At 46.8% G+C, this 19,798-nt stretch overlaps 3 protein-coding genes across 4 annotated transcripts; 2 read left to right on the forward strand and 1 right to left on the reverse strand.

The window, feature by feature from the left end:
• Positions 1-1,363, reverse strand: LOC136521357 (uncharacterized). Its single transcript, XM_066515090.1, has one exon. It carries the CDS (start codon positions 1,174-1,176, stop codon positions 271-273), a length of 906 nt encoding a protein of 301 aa, XP_066371187.1. The 5' UTR covers positions 1,177-1,363; the 3' UTR covers positions 1-270.
• Positions 1,364-1,482: 119 nt separating this feature from the next.
• Positions 1,483-9,095, forward strand: LOC136522048 (uncharacterized). Of its 2 annotated transcripts, XM_066515837.1 has the most exons (8): positions 1,483-1,763; positions 1,874-2,075; positions 2,180-2,289; positions 7,650-7,728; positions 7,796-7,863; positions 7,994-8,060; positions 8,567-8,653; positions 8,733-9,095. In XM_066515837.1, exons 1-8 carry the CDS (start codon positions 1,545-1,547, stop codon positions 8,756-8,758), a joined length of 858 nt encoding a protein of 285 aa, XP_066371934.1. In that variant the 5' UTR covers positions 1,483-1,544; the 3' UTR covers positions 8,759-9,095. The 2 variants fall into 2 exon arrangements, with proteins under 2 accessions (XP_066371934.1, XP_066371933.1); XM_066515836.1 differs by lacking the exons at positions 7,650-7,728; positions 7,796-7,863; positions 7,994-8,060.
• Positions 9,096-9,426: 331 nt separating this feature from the next.
• On the forward strand, positions 9,427-10,985 carry LOC136522640 (metalloendoproteinase 2-MMP-like). The gene has a single exon (XM_066516453.1). It carries the CDS (start codon positions 9,492-9,494, stop codon positions 10,848-10,850), a length of 1,359 nt encoding a protein of 452 aa, XP_066372550.1. The 5' UTR covers positions 9,427-9,491; the 3' UTR covers positions 10,851-10,985.
• Positions 10,986-19,798: the final 8,813 nt, after the last annotated feature.

A 19,798-nucleotide genomic window follows, 5' to 3' on the forward strand; every position in this document is an offset into this window, starting at 1 on the left:
TCTCAAAGTTGAACATGTGTTAACTTTATTTCTGAAAGATCTATCTGAACCCAGCAAATTACAATATTTTACAGATATTAGCTCTAATCTATGCAGATCAAACTAAGCAAGATTTCTTTCCACATATTAACCAAATATCAGAAAGTGAAAACCATATATTAAAATGATGTACCAAAACACACAAGCATAGAGCCCCAGTGTGCTGCAGCTCTGTCGACATCCTCCTCCACTTCGCTAATCGAGAGAAGAACAGCCCAAATTTCATCTCCGTCACTTGGAACCGGGTTCGTGCAGTGGGATCTCATCATGGGACTCCGCGCCATTTGCCACTGGAGCTGCTGTAGAGGTGATTGCTTCGTCTTCCTTCTCCTCATCCGAATCCAGTGTGAACTGTGACATGATCGGCATCCCCTCCATCTGCACCTCCTTGCCCAGAACACTGTACCCGCTCGGGGGTCGGTTTGCCCTGGATAGGACTGCCGCGTAAGCGGCCGCGCCGGCAATCACAAGCAGCGCGAGGTGGCCGTTGAACTGTAGCGTGGCGACAGACCGCGCGCGGTGGTAATCTTCATGGGTGCGGCACTTAATGGTGTAGTCGGCGCGGCTGGCGGCGTGGAGCGCACATCCCTGCGCGATGGCGCTGGTGAAGAAGGAGAAGCCCATCTGCAGCATCCACGTGCCCTGCAGCGCCAGGCCCGCCGCGCGGGCGAGCCGCGGCGTGGCCTCCCCTGGCCGGTGCGCGGCGAGCAGCGTGGCGCCAAGGCAGAGCGCAATGGGGACGAGGAGCAGGTCGAAGTAGCGGTTCTCGATCCCGGCGGCGGTGGAGGGGCGGCGGTGCGCGAAGAGGAGCAGCTCCTGCGCGAAGGCCGCGGCGAGGAGGAGGTCGAGGAGGGGGAAAGGCAGCGGCGCCGCGAGCGGCACGAAGGGCGCGAGGGAGTAGAGGAGGAAGAGCGCCGAGGCGGCGAGCGTGGGGAGCGAGAGGTGGTGCGCGGAGACGAGAGCGGAGATGAGGCAGAGCGCGGAGAGGGCCGCGGCGAGGAGGTGGCGGAGGTGCAGCGGCGTGGAGAGGCGGCGCGGGAGGAACCGGAGCGGCGGGACGCGGAGGGGCAGGGACTCGAGCGCGGCGAGGGCCAGGAGGCCCAGCCCGGCGCCCGAGTATGCGACCAGACCCGGCATGGTGGGAAGGGTGGGAGCTTGCCGCGCACCGGGCCGCTTGTCGTGGTTGCTGCCGGCGCGGGCGGGTGTGCTGCTGCGGGGCGGCGGATCTGAGCGCCGGCAGGGGAGGGTAGGCGAAGGGGGTGGTCCGGTTGGCAGCGAGTACTTTGTCTTCGGGCAGGTTGGCTATCGGGGGAGCTGCGGCTGCGACCGACCGGCCGTCTCATTTGACGACTTCCCGTCAGCTGCTCGTGCTCGTCCAAGTGTCCACCTGTGGTCCCGCCGTGAGGAAAGACGAGACACGAGAGTCGAGTCGAGCAGAAAATACGTTTTCTCTGCTAGAGCACATAACCGCTTGACAAACCCCATCCAAAGCCCCGCCGCGAGAGATGTCGCTCTGCTGCTGCAGCACCGCCGCCGGCCGCGGCGTTCTCCTCCCTAGCCTCCTCCTGGGCCGGCGCCACCTTCCGCGTCACCCCCTCCTCAACCTCCGGACCACCACGACCGTCGCCTCCTCCTCCTCTGCCGCCGCCACCACATCCTCCCTCTCGCCGCCGCAGCAGCGCCAGGTCACCGTCTACGTGGACACACTCCTTGAATGGAACCAGGTCCGTCCCGAACCCCTGAGCTCCGCAGCTACCACATCTGACATTCCTAGGCACGGAACGCTTCCCACGTGCCCTGCGTGTGCGTCTCTCACTCTCTCGAATCTGTTCAGAGGATGAACCTCACCGCCGTCACAGACGAGGCAGAGGTCATGACGCGCCACGTGGCGGACTCCCTCGCCATGCTGCCCCCGCTGGAGCGCGCGTACCACGCCCGTTCCACCTCCGCTGGCGGCGCCATCGACGGGGTCAGACTTATCGACGTCGGCTCCGGCGCCGGGCTCCCAGGCCTAATCCTTGCCGTTGCGCGACCGAGTAAACACCCCTCCTTTTCAGTTAATTGGTGTTGTGATGTGGCTGGGAAAACGAGTTGTGTCTGATTTGGTTGTTGCAATCTCGATTTGTCTCCTCGGTTTCAGGTTGGAAAGTTACACTGTTAGAGTTGATGCGGAAGCGGTGCACGTTCTTGGAGCATGCAGTTGAAGCCATGGAGTTGTCAAATGTGGACGTGGTGTGTGACCGAGCTGAGGTAAGATGGTTTTAAGCTTAGCATATGCTATTATGCTGTGAAATATTTATGGCCTACATACTGGCAGTTCATATAAACAAAAAACAAAATGCATAATTTAGAAGATATCTCAATTCCATGTTTGATTGTAACATGGTGCAGTACAAAATAAATTCATCGACATCACCCCAGTGTAGCAGTGCTCGTTTCACAAATAGATCATTTCGTGCAATAAATATTGCACTAAAGTTTTTAAATACATGTGTGAATTAGACTGCGCAAAGAAAACATTCAATGTTGCACATAACACAAAATCTAGCTAACCTCAAATTCTAATCAAGGAACCAAGTACTGTAGCTACCACACAAATCTACAGTAAGAATACCTAAAACTTCAATACATAAAGTAAGGTATCACTCAGATTTCTTGTAGTATGAACGGGTATATTTATTCAAAATCAAAATCATGGCATCACCAAATTCATCTAGTCTGCTTTGACTTAATCAAGCAATGCTTCTCTCGTACTTTTGGTTATATATATGAATTTGGAGCTACTGAAATATTGTGAAAACACAGCGGTAATTGCTTTCATGTTCCTTCTGAGCCTTTTTCAACTGAAAACAAGGGCATGTTGTGAAAACACAGTATAAACACATGTTGGTTATTGAGCAAGGAACATTGCCATACAGTTGAAAGATGGCAAACCATGGTCTTGAGGCTGAAGGCCAAGTTCAGTGTTAGAAGGCTAAGAAATAATAATAAAAAAAACTCGACCTGTGGGGGGTATGACGGCCCCCGGGGTTTTCCCTTTAAGATCTTCTCACACAGATCGAGAAACCCCCGAACCCCCGCCCCCAACCTGACGCAGTGGTACCGTAACCCTGTGAGAACCGGGCCATGGCCAAACTGCGCTTTGGCACCTGGGGGCGGGCGAGAGGATTTTTTTAACCTCAGCCTGAAATTCGCTCCCACAGGGAGTTGAACTCAGGACCTGAGGAGTGCCGCCGAGCCACCTAACCGCTTGGACTAGGCGCCCTTTGGCAAGGCTAAGAAATTTAACTGGTTCTGTCGATGTTTTACCACCGGCAACTCGTCACGGGGTACCCGGGACGGTGATTTGTTCGGAGGGGTATCGGCGTTTGCAGGAACTCGATGGTAAACGCAGGGAGACAATGATTTATACTGGTTCGGCACGCCGGAAAGTCACGGCGCCCTACGTTCAGTCTGGTGTGGATAGTATATTGCGCCCTGCGCTATTTGTTGTGTTGCGAGGTATGTTGTGGTTGTGAGTTCTGTCGGTTATGTGTAGGTACCGATCTAGGGACCCTTGCCCTCCTTTATATAGTCTAGGAGAGGCGGTAGTCCTAGTCGGTTACAAAGTAGAGATCCTAGTAGGATTACGTGTAACTAGTCCTAGTAGGATTACATGAAGGGAATCTTAGTTGGACTAGGTCTTCTTCTCTCTTCTCCGTGGGAAACCCCATGGGTCCCGCATCGACAAGCCCCCAAGCATCTCATGGATGAGCTTCGGAAGCCTTCTTATTCTTCTTGGTCTTCGTTGAGTTGTTGTAAATCCGTTCCAGGTTCTTCTAAAGTGAAACCTTGAGATGGTCTTCTTTTGGTTGGTTCGTCATGACTGATGTGCACTTTTTTTTCTAAAAAAGTGCACTCAGTGAGTGTAGCCCCCGAGCCTCTTGCTTGTTGGGACAAGAAGCTAGAGGGTCCATTTAGTCTTCTTGGTTGCTCCGAGTTCTTTTTCGGTGGGTGCAATTTTTCGTAAAAATTGCACTCACTGAGTGTAGCCCCCAAGCCTCTTGCTTTTGCTTGCAAAAGTTGGAGGGTCTAGATTCTTGTCTTCAAAAATTTCTGGGGTTATGTATCCCGCAGCCCCCGAGCCTTCTCCGAGTTCTTTTCTTTCGAAAAGAAATCGGATGAAGGGTCTTGATGTGTTGTCGTTTGTTGTAGTCTTGAGTTCTTGTATTCTTGGTCCTTCGTCTTTAAATCCGAGCCCCCGGGCGTAGTTGAAGCGAATGCTGAACCCCCGAGCTTAGTGTTTGACTAAGCCGTGATGTTCTTCTGAGTTGTTTTTATTCATCCAGGTCGTTTCTAGACTTCTCTGGTTCTTGATGTACCTCTTCCAGGTTGTTTGCACTTCGTCCAGGTTCTTTCTGAACTTGTATGTACCTCATCCGGGTTGTTTTCTTATCACTCCAGGTTCTTTTTTGTCTTGATTTCTGTTCCCAACTTGTCTGGGTTGTTTTTCTTCAATATGGGTTCTTTCTGATCTTGACTTGATCTTTGTCTCTCCTTGTTGGGGTTCTTTTCTGATCAATCCGGGTTCTTTCTAAACTTGTCTTGGTTCTTGCCGCACCTTGTCGGGGTTCTTTTTTTTATCAATCTGGGTTCTTTCTAAGCTTGTCTTGGTTCTTGCCGTACCTCATCGGGGTTCTTTTTTTATCAAACCAGGTTGATTCTTGACTTATCTGAGTAAAGTAGCTCTCAGGAGCGTGTTTTTCCTGATCTCATGGTACAGATGTAGCTTTCCTGCATGTTAAACATAAAAATATGTTGTAAATGACATTCCGGATATAAAGTGGGGAGCATGTCCCATATTTGAATAATCAATCAGGGGCGGGCCCCGGCATTATGAAATACATATAAACTTTTTGCGTCTTGCTCTTGCTAGGCCATGCAAATTCCTCAGGTAGTGTCCTATTACGTTTAAGCACTTGAATCTCTGGCGTATGGTTCAGAGGTTCATGACGTGACCATGTGAGCCTGGCACTCGGTTCGTGACCGTCCATGTGAGTAGACAAGCTTCACGGATTAAGGCGTGTTCTACCTGAGGAATTGGGCGACCGTTAAGAGAAGACCTAGAGCACTATGTTTGCTCGCATGATGATTTTTTGTATCTTGAGCACTATGTTTGCTCGCATGATGATTTGACTTTAGAGCACTATGTTTGCTCGCATGATGATTTTTGTGTCTTCCTAGAGACATATATGAATAATATCTGAAATATATAAAAAATGAGACGTGGCTTAGCTTGGTTCGTGGCCGCGTTGTCGATCGCCGCAGCCGAGTAGTCGATTACCACAGCCGGGTTGTCGTTCACCGCAGCCAGGTAGTTGGTCGGCGCGGCCAAGTAGTCGAATGTGCAGCCAAGTAGTCGAATGTGCAGCCGAATAGTTGGCGTAGCATCCAAGTAGTTGTTCGTTGTTACGTCGAGCGTAGGCGGAGTCGCCGAGTTGTTGACACCACGGCAGAGTAGTCAGTTGCCATGGTCGAGTTGTTGTACACCATGACAGAGCAGTTGGTTGCAGTTCGTGCTTGGAGTAGAAATCCAACCGAGAAGGCATTGGCTGCCAGTAAGCACGTGAAGCCTGTACATGTTGCATGTATGTACAGGTTGATCACATCTAGGTATATATATGTATGACGTCATCTTGCTTTGATGCGTCGTCATATGGATTTGGTTTGTCATATCCAGGTAGATCTCCAAAACTCGTCATGTCCAAGTTCTGCTTGGTGTGGGAGCTGACTTCTTGTCCGACTAGAGTTGGCGTACATCTGTCGGGCGATTCCGAGTACTTGCCATGATCCGTGTTGAAGCCTTAGACGGAGGCGGCGTTGTAGTCCGACTTGTGCTCGATGATCCCGATGGAGTGGCTTGTGCGGATGTATATTTCTTGACGTATCCGTGGTGATGATGATTAAAGGCATCAGTAGTTGTACTCGTTCGACGCGCATGCGAGACGGTGGCTGAAGTTATTGGATTCTTCTTGCCGACCTGCCTCCATGAACGACGCTGATGAAGCTTTGTGAGCATGGCGAGTTATCCGTCAGTATGCCGAGTTGTTGACGAGGCTGATGAGAGCCGCCGTAAGTTGTCGACGAGGCTGACGAGTGTCGCGATGAGTTGGTCTTGAGGTCTTCTGAGCTGCAGCGAGTTGTCGACGAGAGCCGACGAGTGCTACGGCGAGTTTTTTTTTTTGAGGTCCACCAAGCTCTCAAACGCAAAGCGCCGAGAACCCCTACCTGGCGCGCCAGCTGTCGATGTTTTACCACCGGCAACCCGTCATGGGGTACCCGGGACGGTGATTTGTTCGGAGGGGTATCGGCGTTTGCAGGAACTCGATGGTAAACGCAGGGAGACAATGATTTATACTGGTTCGGCACGCCGGAAAGTCACGGCGCCCTACGTCCAGTCTGGTGTGGATAGTATATTGCGCCCTGCACTATTTGTTGTGTTGCGAGGTATGTTGTGGTTGTGAATTCTGTCGGTTATGTGTAGGTGCCGATCTAGGGACCCCTGCCCTCCTTTATATAGTCCAGGAGAGGCGGTAGTCCTAGTCGGTTACAAAGTAGAGATCCTAGTAGGATTACGTGTAACTAGTCCTAGTAGGATTACATGAAGAGAATCCTAGTTGGACTAGGTTTTCTTCTCTCTTCTCCGTGGGAAACCCCATGGGTCCCGCATCATCAGGTTCCCTACAATAGTGTGGTAGCGTTCAACTGCTATGAGTGGCGTCAGCCATCAGCCACACAAACAAGCTTTTGATAGATAACGTAGATTGTTCTGCAGCTCGAACAGAGTCCCTTCTCTGCTCCTAGGATTGGGGAGTTCAGGATCGAAATAGAGCAAGGGCAGACTGGGAAACGCCGCAAACCACCTGCAAGGCTGCTGCCTGCAGCTAGGCTTGTGTCCTACTGTGCTCTCTTCCGGCCATGGGCCATGGTCAGCCTCCAACGTCTGGCGGTCTAGCCTTCCATACCCCATTGCTCGATTTGGCCATGCTGGCGCACTGCTGCTTGCCGGTAGACGCTTGTCGATTTGGCTGCCACCAGCTCTCTGCTTGGGTTTCACAAGCACAAGAGCGAGAGGAGAGGACAAGAGACAAGGGGGAGGGCATCACTGTGGGCACATGCATGCGAGATGCCGAGACACGTAGATAGGCACAGCCGCACAGGTCACTGAAGTTTGCTGGGCTGGGAGAACTGAGAAATGTACTTGGACCACGCCTAGGGCCAGATCGATTGGGCCAAAAATTTTAAAGGAGGTACTAGAAATTTTTGGGAAACACCTAGGACCATGGTCCTAGATTGCACGTTTGGTTGTTTTAAGAAATCTATTTTTTTTTTGTTGCGCTACTATAGTTATTAGGTTTTCAATTCATTTGTGCTGATTCTACTATAGTTATTAGTTCTTGAGTAGACATGGCTCTATTTGTTTCTTGGTGAACAGATTGATTTTGTGGAAACATTTCTTGCCTACCATGAAACTAGCCATGGCACGCTTACATTGTTGTTATGTTAGCTGCAGAGGAATCTATCTGCATTGTTAAACATGACCGTTTTCTTTACATGGCTTTATAGGACAGAAAGTTGGCCAAAGACTTGATTTCAGAGAAAGATATGATATAGTAGCTGCAATAGCTGTTGCTGAACTGAAAGTTCTTGGTGTGCGATATTTGAATTTGTATTACAAGACTTGTTTTAGCAAATTATCTAGAGTTCTCTTTTGCAGCGGAGTACTGCATCCCATTGGTTCGCATTGGTGGTTTGTTTATAGCTGCAAAAGGACATGACCCCCATGTAAGTCTTGGATTTTCTTGTCTTACTAGCTGTGATACCATTGTACACTGCAAACACTTATTCAGAAAAAATATATTGCTTGCTCGGAATTGGATTCAGCACTTTAAGTTCACTTTTTTTTTGGGTACAGGAAGAAGTAAGAAATGCAGAAGGTGCAGTACGGAAATTGGGTGGTTCCATGCTTGAGTTATGTAATGGTTTGTCTCCTGCTTTTAAGTGTGCAGAAGTATTTTGTGTTCTTGTAATTTTATTCTCTCCCTTTCTCTTGTAAAAAAAGGACATTGGTCGTAGGACACTGATAAAATGTGACTTGGCGTGCACGACATGGTTCAGAAAAAACTCCATAGTTACAGACAAAATGAGTGTCCTGCAGACAAAAAAGTTTACACAGAAAAAAAAAATCATAAAAATTCAGTGTTCTGCACTCTGCAGACCAAAATAAATAAATAAAGTAGTAGTTGAATTAATAGCTCATATTGCCTATAGTGATTTCCCCTCCTTGACTAAGTGATCGCTTTCCTTTAGTGAGGTTTTTTCTTAACTATTGCTTGCTAATGTACTTTCAACTGATGCAGTACTATTGCTGCTTTTCATTTTTTTGTAAGCCTTTTATCATTTCATCAGTAAATTCTGGAATGAGATATCCTATGGTAGTTGAAGTCAAACACAAATGTTGACCTCATGGTAAACTTTTTGTTCTCAGTTGAATCAATGGGACCTCATGGTCAACGAACAGCTGTTATATACGTCAAAGAACATGCCACTCCAAAAAAATACCCGCGCCTTCCAGGTATTCCCATGTGCCACCATGAAAAGCATCACATTTTAGAAATTTCTGTAATCTGAAACATTCCATTGGTCCGATCCAGGTACTCCTTCTAAGATGCCATTATGAGAAGCGTGTTATTGTTGTTGTTGTTGTTGTTGACTTTTTCCATCAATTAAAGACCATATTTGTGGCCTAGTTCATAGGTCATCTACTGGAAGATGTCTTTGTTAGAAGGATGGGTGTCTGAACCACCTTGGAATCTAGTAGCTGTTAACATTTCTTTGTTCCAATGTGTTGTTCTCCCCCCTTTTTCGCTATGTTTGCTTGGGTTGGTGTTAAGTAACCACTAAACTGTACGACGCTAAGAAGTTTACTGCTGCTCTTGTAACTGTTGGAACTGGAAAAATTCCAGTGGTGGAATATATTGGTGATGATAGGGATATATTTGTGGGATAAGAATGTAGCAAATGAGGTGTTAAGGATTTCTATCTATATCTATAACTATTATAATAATAGTTGTACCAGGACATCGAGCCGTAGCCGTAGTCTTCAAGTGCTACGGCTCCTTGTCCATATCTCAATGACTCTTTCTGGTTTCTTTCTAGTTGGACTAGGGCCCCTTCAACGAATCCGTCCGTATTACCTACGAAAAAAATATTATCAGACTCTAATTGCTACAGCTCATGCACACGGGCACTATCATTGCTCTCTCCTAAACATTTTTCTTTGCCTGTAGCGCTATACCAACTTGATTATTACTTGAGTAAGAACAAGGAAGCTTCTTCACATATGCTTTCCCAACAAGTCCTCACATAGGCCCTGTCACCAACATAATAACCATTTTACACACACAACAAACATGAGACTCGTTCCCCAGCTTGACCCAACCAAACTCCGCACCAATCATGCTACAAAGAAGGGTTTTTTTTTTTTTTTGACAAAATGCTACAAAGAAGGGTTCCTGTTCTCCCATCTTAGCCGGCTCTTGCCGGCTGACCAAGTAGTCGTCTTTGGACGACCCGTCACCCTTCAAAAACATCGCCCAATTGTCCCGCCTCATCCATTCTTCCTCACAGCTTCCCTTCTCCCCGAAACTCGAAAGGTTGCGATGGCCAGCACCACCTCTCCTCTGCTCCTCCTGCTCGCCGCCGTGGCAGTGGCGATGCTTGTCGTCGCACCGGTTTCGTCGGCAGACTTGCCATCCGGTTTTGCTTCCATCACGTCCAAGATCCCAAACCCTTGGTCGGCGTTCCAGAACCTCACCGGTTGCCACTTCGGCGAGCAGCAGCAGGGCCTCGCCAAGGTCAAGAACTACCTCTCCCACTTCGGCTACCTCCCCGAGTCGTCCGGGTTCAACGACATCTTCGACGCCGACCTGGAGGAAGCCATCAAGGTGTACCAGCGCAACTTCGGCCTCGACGTCACCGGCGTGATGGACGCGTCCACGGTGGCCCAGATGATGGCTCCGCGGTGCGGCGTCGCGGACATCATCAACGGCACGTCCACCATGGGCGGCGGCGCGGGCGCCTCCTCGTCGCACGTCCACGGCCGGAACCTCTTCACCTACTTCCCCGGTTCCCCGGCGTGGCCGCGCTCCAAGAAGAGCCTCACGTACGCCATCACGCAGACCTCCCTGACGTCCATCGACCGGGCGACGCTGAGCCAGGTGTTCGCGCGCGCGTTCGCGCGGTGGTCCGCGGCCACGACGCTCAACTTCACGGAGACCGCGTCGGCGAAGGATGCCGACATCACCATCGGGTTCTACGCGGGGGACCACGGCGACGGCGAGGCGTTCGACGGGCCCCTGGGCACGCTGGCGCACGCCTTCTCCCCGACGGACGGGCGGTTCCACCTGGACGCGGCCGAGGCGTGGGTCGCCACGGGCGATGTGTCGCGTGCGTCCTCGGACGCGGCCGTGGACCTCGAGTCCGTGGCGGTGCACGAGATCGGGCACCTCCTCGGCCTCGGCCACTCGGCGGAGCCCAGCGCCATCATGTACCCGACCATCACCTCGCGCACCAGGAAGGTGGACCTGGCCGAGGACGACGTCGCGGGCATCCAGAACCTGTACGGGGGCAACCCCAACTTCAAGGGCGTCGCGCCGCCGGCCACCAGCAGCCGGGACATGGACAGCGCCGCCGGCGCAAGCTCCCGACCGTGGAGCGCGTTGGTCGGCGCCGTAGCCGTGGCCGCTGGGCTCGCGGTGGTAGCGTTGTAGTGATCGGCAGTTTTTAGGCCGACCTTTTTACTCTGTTTTTTTTTTTTTTACTTTTACCTTTGCTGATTAAAATTCGTGTGTGTAGATCGATCAGTAGATACATTTGTAATTTATATACTTGTTATACATACAGACACATAGAACCTAATCCTATTGCGTAAAAAATTACGTGTGAGGTGGCACTATCGTTGATGAATGATGACTGAGTTTTGGGGGTTGGTGGCATCGAGATCGGCGCAGAAGGCGTCCGCGTGAGACAACTCGTCGTCCATTTGCCGTCCGTGTTTCTTGTGCGATTCGAATTATGGGTTGGTGAGTGTCCACCGATGGCCCGTGCGGTCATGTCTCATGCCATTCAGATGCCAAGCCTCTTACGCGCCGCGCACGCTGCTGCGGATATGGACCCACAGTCTTCCTCCTCCTTGATCGTCTTCTTCCTCCGCGCAGCCCCGCCTCCGCCCGCCCCGACCACCGTCTGGCCCACTGCGGACCTTTCTGCTCGTCATCCACCCCCGTTGAACCATCCCGCCCTTCCCTATTCTCAATTAGAGAATTCGTCCGGTTACTCCTCGCCCTCGCCGCGGGCACCGCCCAACCGGTTGTCTACCACCATCTGCTCGGCGGCGCCACTGCCGCCTCACTTGCCGCCCCTCAACCTGCCACCACCGCCAGACCCTTCTCTTTCTAAGCCCGCTGGCCATGAAGGGTGAAAGCATCTAGGCCCTTAGTTGGGTTTCAGTGATTAATGACAATACGTTATTACTGTGACTAACGTGTGTTTTACAGAGGCAATTAAGTTAGGTCACGGTAATAGAGATCGATTGGGCTATCATGGTGGTCATGCCGCTACGATGGAAATCGTTTCGGTTTTCAAAGGATGGACAACAAGGTTAATGATGGACTAGTTCTAAGTGTCGATTGGAGTTGAAGAGACACTTAGAGTAGTTTATGACTTTGTTTTTTCTTTGGTCGTACCATTAAGGGGGTTATGGATGGGTATCTTGACCTAGGTGAGTCTAGTGAGTTAGGTATAGTGCACACGTACTAAATCTAGCACAAGGTAGCTCCTAAAAAGTCCTTAGATCCATTGGAGCAAACTTCATTCACATATGATTGAGAGTTGAAAGTGAATGGATGGTCAAATACTGACCGGACGTTGGCTCCGGGGTGACCGGACGCTGGCGCAGAGTCCGGTCGACTCCAGTAAGGTTCCAGAGAGGAAAAATCATGACCGGACGCGTCCGGTCACAACTTAAACACTGGAGTTCGGGGAGAACTAACCGGAGCGTCCGATCAACATAACCGAAACGTCCGGTCACCCCGCAGAGGCACATAACAGTTCGTTTTTCAGCCATGGTTATAAATACTTCATCCATTCATGTGTGGGCACTTTTACTCATTCCAACAGCTGAGAAACACCTTTGAGAGTGCCAAGAAGAGCAAGGTCCTAGTGAGGTGATTGAGATTTGAGAATCTCAAAAAGAGTCCTCATTAGTGAAAGCAAGAGTAGCAAAGTGTGCATCCACCCTTCTCATTAGGCTTGTTGTGGTCAAGTGAGAGTTCGTGCTTGTTACTCTTGGTAATCGCCATCACCTAGACGGCTTGGTGGTGATTGGGAGCTTGGTGATCATCCGGCGGAGCTTGTGGATGACCCAACTTAAGTTGTGAGCGGTTATGGGTGATTCACCACGACGGAGTGTTAAAAAATTAACCCATAGAGAGCACTTGATCCTTGCGCGGATCAAGAGAGAGCTACACCCTTGCGCGGGTGCTCCAACGAGGACTAGTGGGGAGTGGCGACTCTCCGATACCTTGACAAAACATCGCCACGTTCCTCTTTCTCTCTTTACTTTGTGCATTTACTTTGAGCAATTCAATTCTTGTCATTTACATTCATAGAATTGTCATGCTAGAGTAGGATTGGAACATAAGTTACTAAACTTTTGTGCGGTAGATCAATAGAAATACTTTCTAGGCACAAGGTGTTAATTGGGCTAACCGTAGGATTTAATTATTACAAAGAAATTTCGAATTAGCCTAATTCACCCTCTCTCTTAGCCATCTTGATCCTTTCAATTGGTATTGGAGCCTTGTGCTCACGTATTTAGGCTTAACCGCCTATAGAAAGATGTCTCACGGGGATAGATCGTCTCCTATCTTTGAGAAGGATGATTTTTGGAAAATCCGCATAGAGGCGTATCTAGAAGCTCTAGATGTTGATATACTTAGAGCCGCCTCACAAGGCTTCCCAAAACCTCAGGATGCTACACACCTATAAGGCGATGAGGTGAATTATAAAAAATGGAATGCAAAGGCTCGAAACACCATCTTTAGAGGCCTTTGTAAAGATGTATTCAACCGGGTGAGGAACCACAAAGACGCCCATGCACTATGGTCGGACATTTGTGCGCTCCATGAGGGAACAAAGAGTGAGCGTGAGGAACGCTATCATCTTGTCATGAAAAAGCTTAACTCTTTTGAGATGCTTCCTAAAGAATGTACTAATGAAATATACTCACGCTTGAATGTTCTTGTAGAGGAAGTCAATGGGCTTGGACTCACTCAAACGCAACCATCTAATGTTGTAAGAAAGATCTTGAGTGTCCTCTTCATTGACAAATATGGGCATATTATGATCGTGCTTCATCAAGGTGATCTTTTCACCGCTACACAGACACAAATCTTGGGAAAGATCAATGCTCATGAGATATACATGCACATCACACCACAAGATAGCTCATCCTCTACTAAGAAGAAAGAAAAAGACTTAGTATTCAAAGCTAGCCAAGAGAAGGGCAAAGTAAGGCTTGAGTATGAGAGCTCAAGTGATGATGAAGTTGATAATGCAAGCCTTGCTCTCATGGTGAAAAGAACTACCAAGATGCTAAAGAAGCTCAACAAGAGTGGCATCAAGTTCGATGGCAAGAAAAAGAAGTTCTTCATAAGCTCTAGAAGGAAGCCAATCTCAAAGATGGATTGCTATAATTGTGAAGAACTTGGTCATCTAGCACATCAATGCACAAAGCCCAAGAAAGACAAGTACAAGAATAAGTACAAGGGAAAAAAAGATGACTCAAGCAATGAAGAAGAAGATGAGAAGAAGAAAAACAAGCCATACAAAAAGAGAGATGGCAAGAAGAAGGACTTCCATAAAAAGAAGAAAAGTGGAAAGGCATACATCATCGGTGATTGGCTCACGGACATTGATTCATCAAGTTGCTCATCCGATGATGATAGTTATAATGAGAAGGTAACCGCCATTGTGATTGACTCCTCATCATCTTCACCAACACCACCGCTATCATCCTCTACACACCTATGCCTTATGACCAAGGGTGAACGAAAGATATCAAATGATGATGATAGTAGTAGTGATGATCATGCTAACAACGATGATTGTGATAGTGATAATGATGATGATAAATTTGAATCACCTTCATATGATGAACTTGTTAGATTGCTAAACAAATATACTAGAATCATTAAAAAGACTAAAGCTAAGAATGACAAGCTAGAAGCTAAGAATGATTCTCTTTTAGCTAAATGTGATGTAGCCGAAAATACTCGTGTTGAGCTTAGAGAAGCAAATGATGCTATATCATCCAAACTCAAGAAGCTAAAATCTTCTAAGAAAGAGCTTAAAGATAAACATGATAAACTTAAGAGGATACACAATGAGTTCATCACTAGCCATAATTTGCTAAAAGAATAATATACTACTCTTAAGATTAATCATGATAATATTGTCATTGCTTAAGAATTTCTATCCAATGAGCCACATGATGCTACTAATAATGTTGTTAAGATTGATATAGCTACATCATGCGATGATTTGATCATTGAGAGCATTGAGCAAAGTTCTAGTAGCAAGAGCAAGCAAGTGGTTGAGGCCAATGATTATGATGAGTTTGTCAAGCTTAAGAATGACAATGAAAAGCTCAAGAAAGATCTTGAAGAGATCAAAAGCCACAACACTATTGTGCTAGAAACTCTTGATCATGATAGTGATTTGACTCTTGAGAATGAGAAGCTCAAAGAAGAGAACAAGAAGCTCAAGGAAGAGAAAAATAATGATGCTCTCAAGGAAGAGAACAGGAAGCTCAAGTTGGAGAAAGAGCATCTCAAGATTGGATTGAGCAAGTTCACAAGAGGCAAGTATCTTCAAAGTGAGCTACTAATGAATACCATCATGAAGATGGATAGAAGTGACATTATATACTTAGCAAACCAAGAGAAGAAGGCTCAAGCTCAACAACAACACAAGTCAAAGCCAAAGCCAAAAAGATGTTTTGAGTGTAGAAAAGAAGGCCACTTTGCCCATGAGTGCCAAACTCCACCACCACAACCCTTGCCCAAGCATGCTAGACCTTTTGCTTTCAATGCTCATTACATGCTTAGAAAGGATTCTAGTGAGAAAATGAAAATCATGTTCTTAGGACATCTCAACAAGAATAGGTCTAAGAAAATGGGTAGCAGAGTCACTTGTTGAGAAGATGAAGGGCCCTCAATAAGTTTAGGTTCCTAAAGCTTGATCTCTTGTGTGTAGGTGAACTATAAGACCGGTGAAAGTCATTGGGTTATTGATAGTGGTTGCACACAATATATGACCGGTGATCCTCGTATGTTCACTTCACTAGATGAAGAAGTAGATGGACAAGAAAGAATCACATTTGGAGATAATTCAAAGGGTAAGGTTAAAGGATTGGGCAAAGTGGCAATATCAAATGATCATTCTATCTCAAATGTGTTATATGTTGCTTCATTGAGCTTCAACTTGCTATCCGTTGGACAATTGTGTGATCTTGGCTTCCAATGCTTGTTCACCGAGAAGAAAGTTGTTGTATCTAAGAAGGATGATGATCAAATGATATTCAAAGGATTTAGATACAATAACCTATATCTAGTGGACTTCACCTCCAAAAATGCTAACTTAAAGACTTGCCTATTCACCAAAACAACACTTGGGTGGCTATGGCATAGAAGACTTGCTCATATTGGGATGAGCTCACTCAAGAAGCTAATGAAGAATGATTTGGTGAGAGGGTTGAAGGACGTGAAGTTTGAGAAGGACAAGCTTTGTAGTGCATATCAAGCCGGTAAGCAAGTTGCAAAAACTCATCCAACAAAAGCTTTCATGTCAACCACAAGAGTGCTAGAACTTTTTCACATGGACTTATTTGGACCAACAACATATAAGAGTTTGGGAGGAAATCTTTATTGTCTTGTGATTATTAATGACTATTTAAGATACGCATGGGTATTCTTCCTTCATGACAAATCCAAAGTTGCATCTTGCTTCAAGAAGTTTGCTAAGAGAGCACAAAATGAGTTTAAAGTGAAGCTAAAGAAGATAAGAAGCGATAATAGGAAAGAATTTGACAACACAAATATAGAAGCCTATTGTGATGAAGTTGAGATCAAGCATGAAGTCTCCGCAACATATACTCCTTAATAAAATGGTGTAGTTAAGAGAAAGAACCGGACATTGATCACTCTTGCAAGAATAATGCTAGATGAGTACAACACCCTGAAGCTCTATGGGCGGAAGCTATCAACACCACATACTATGCATCCAACTGCCTATTCCTTCAAAAGTTCCTTGGCAAGACACCTTATAAGTTGCTCAATAGGAAGAAGCCGGATGTCTCTTTCTTTAGTGTGTTTGGTTGCAAATGCTACATCTACAAGAAGCGGCAATACCTATGGAAGTTTTAAAGACATTGTGATATTGGTTTTCTTGTTGGTTACTCATCAAAGTCCAAAGGATATAGAGTATTTAATCATACCACTGGCTTGGTTGAAGAAACATATGATGTGAAATTTGATGAATCTAACGGCTTCCAAGGAGCACATGAGAATCTTAATGATGTAGGTGATGAACCATTGAGGGAGGCTATGAAGAACATTCTGGTTGGAGACATCAAGCCTAAAGATGATGAAGATGATGTACAAGTAAGTGATCCACCTTCTTCATCAAATGTGCCTCAAGATGGTGATAAAGATAGGAGAGTAGAAAATGAAGACACTCATATCTCCCATGATCAAATGGTGGTATAAGCACAAGATGTTGATGCTCCACAACCTCCTCCTCAAGTGGTCAATAGAAGAAACACACCTCTACTACAAGATCATTCACAAGATCTCATCATAGGGAGTCCATCAAAGGGAGTAATGACTCGCTCATAAAATCTTGCTTTATTTATTGCACATCACTCTTTTGTCTCTTGCTTTGAGCCTACTAAGGTAGAAGAAGCTCTTCGAGATCCGAATTAGATAAATGCCATGCATGAAGAGTTAAACAACTTCACCTGCAATGAAGTTTGGACTCTTGAAGAGCTGCCAAAAGGTGCAAGAGTCGCAACAAGCAAGATGATCAAGGCGTAGTTGTGAGGAACAAGGCAAGATTAGTTACAAAGGGGTTCTCTCAAGTTGAAGGTTTAGATTTTGGAGAGACCTTTGCACTGGTTGCAAGACTAGAAGTCATCCGTATCCTCCTTGCATATGCATCACATCATGAAATGAAACTATATCAAATGGATGTGAAAAGTGCATTTTAAATGGCTTTATTAATGGACTAGTCTATGTTGATCAACCTCCCGAGTTTGAAAACCCTAGATATCTTAATTATGTTTATAGGTTCTCCAAGGCTCTATATGGGCTTAAGCAAGCCCCAAGAGCTTGGTATGAGCGCCTTTGGGACTTCCTTATTGAGATGAGCTTCATCATTGGGAAGGTCGACACCACACTATTTACCAAGAAGCTTGATGGGCATATCTTCATTTGTCAAGTGTATGTTGATAATACCATTTTTGGATCATCAAATGAAGATTTTTGCAAAGAGTCTGGTGAATTGATGTCGAAGGAGTTTGAGATGTCAATGATTGGAGAGCTTACATTCTTTCTTGGTTTTCAAGTCAAGCAAATGAGAGAAGGGATTTTCATCTCTCAAGAAAAGTATACTAAGGATCTTCTCAAAAGATTCAAAATGGATGAATGTAAGCCAATCAAGATACCAATGCCAACTAATGGACATCTCGACCTAGATGAGGGAGGTAACACGGTTGATCAAACTCTCTATCACTCTATAATTGGTAGCTTGTTATATTTAACCGCATCTAGGCCCGACATCATGTTTAGTGTGTATATGTGTGCTAGATTTCAAGCTAATCCTAAGAAAACTTATTTAATTGCCGTTAAAAGAATCCTTAGGTATCTTAAGCACACACCAAGCATTGGCCTTTGGTATCCTAAAGGAGCTATATTTGAATTAGTTAGCTATTCCGATTCGAACTATGCCGGTTGCAAAGTTGATAGAAAAAGCACATTCAGATGTTGCGATTTGCTTGGTAGATCACTTGTGTCTTGGTCCTCCAAGAAACAAAATAGTATGGCTTTGTCCACCATCGAAGCGGAATACATTATCGCGGGTTCTTGTTGTGCACAAATTCTTTATATGAAACAAACTTTGCTAGACTATAGTATAGTTCTAGAAAAAATACCTCTTTTGTGCGACAATGAAAGTGCGGTAAAACTTGCAAATAATCTGGTTCAATACTCTCGCACCAAGCACATAGATATCCACCATCACTTTCTTAGAGATCATATTGCAAACTATGATATTTCATTAGAAGGTGTAAGGACCGAGGATCAATTGGTGGATATCTTAACTAAACCGCTAGATGAGGTGACTTTTTGTCAATTGCGGAATAAGCTCAATGTTCTTGATTTTAGTAACTTCACTAAAAAATAAGCTTGTGTTGTTCCTTGCATTGTATTGTAATATACAACATGTTCAATTTTTGGTAATACATATAGGGCTTGTCTAACATAATTAAGATAACCGTCATTAAGCGTGTGAAGAAACTTAACCTTGGATCAAACTTGACAAGCAACTAGATTTACCTTCAAGTATTGCATTGCATATGCATGAATGTTGCTCTGTCATTTATCTTCAATTGCCCTCTTATTGCCTATTTTCCTAAAAAGAATTATAGCCTAAGGCAAAATATCTTGAAAAAATTGGAGGGTTTGAAAGAGGTCACTCACATCAGTCCCAATTGGTGTTTATCTAGATCTTATTGAAATTGGGACTTGATTGGGAACAGGCAACACGAAGGACTTTGAAGATTTGCTGGAAAAAGAGTGACCGGACGCTGCACCGGACTCTAAAGTCCAGCATCCGGTCAGTTCATAGGAGGTGAACCTGCTGCAATGGAGTGACCAAACTCTATTGTTCAGCGTCCAATTAGATGGTGGTTCAGCGTCTAGTCGATCAAAGACGAAGGAGACAGCTTGCACCAGACTCTGGCTGTGTCCGGTCGGGGTTCACCGAACACGCCCGATCATGATTCTAGGGGTTTTGGACCTCTCTGGAATCGATGGGACGCTGGGTGGCAGCGTCCGGTCACTACCACCGGAGCGTCCGGTCAGTAGATATTGTACGGTTTCAGAACTTTTTCTCTGTTTCCTTTTCTAATCCGTCGGGGCCACCATAAATCACGCCACGCCAAGACCTAAAGCCGCATACGCCGTCATCGCCGCCATGCCTCCATCGCTCGAACCCTAGCCGCCAAATCCATGCTAGTGCTGCCGTCCGCTACGCTGCCTCCCGCACCGTTGTGCTGCACCACTACCTGCCCGTAGCTTGCTCGCGCCGAGCCCACACCGCCAGCAGCACTTTCGCATCGTGCCCTAGCTGCACTCTGCTCCGCCATCCACACGCCAGCGCCGCCACCAGACTCGCCGAAACCCTAGCTATCCTCCACGCCGTGCAGCATTGCTCCAGTGCCTACATTGGACCTACCCTACTACCTTCACGAGCATTTCCAGTGCCCACATTGGATCTCCACGGTTGATCCACGCTGACCAGCGCACCCTAACCCTAGGATTCCCGGTGGTTCCCCGCATGTCGTTCCTCTTCTCGTCAATATGCTGGGTCATCAGGTTGC

The sequence above is a fragment of the Miscanthus floridulus genome, chromosome 18 (assembly GCF_019320115.1).
Source record: "Miscanthus floridulus cultivar M001 chromosome 18, ASM1932011v1, whole genome shotgun sequence".
In the NCBI taxonomy this organism is placed as follows: Eukaryota; Viridiplantae; Streptophyta; class Magnoliopsida; order Poales; family Poaceae; genus Miscanthus; species Miscanthus floridulus.

Excerpts from the sequence above, each read along its gene's own strand:
- LOC136521357 (XM_066515090.1), bottom strand. The coding sequence starts at position 1,176 with ATGCCGGGTCTGGTCGCATACTCGGGCGCCGGGCTGGGCCTCCTGGCC.
- LOC136522048 (XM_066515837.1), top strand. The coding sequence starts at position 1,545 with ATGTCGCTCTGCTGCTGCAGCACCGCCGCCGGCCGCGGCGTTCTCCTC. Across the intron at positions 2,290-7,649 it reads TGGTGTGTGACCGAGCTGAG|AAAGTTGGCCAAAGACTTGA; the intron begins GTAAGATGGTTT and ends TTTATAGGACAG. Across the intron at positions 8,654-8,732 it reads AAAATACCCGCGCCTTCCAG|GTACTCCTTCTAAGATGCCA; the intron begins GTATTCCCATGT and ends GGTCCGATCCAG.
- LOC136522640 (XM_066516453.1), top strand. The coding sequence starts at position 9,492 with ATGAGACTCGTTCCCCAGCTTGACCCAACCAAACTCCGCACCAATCAT.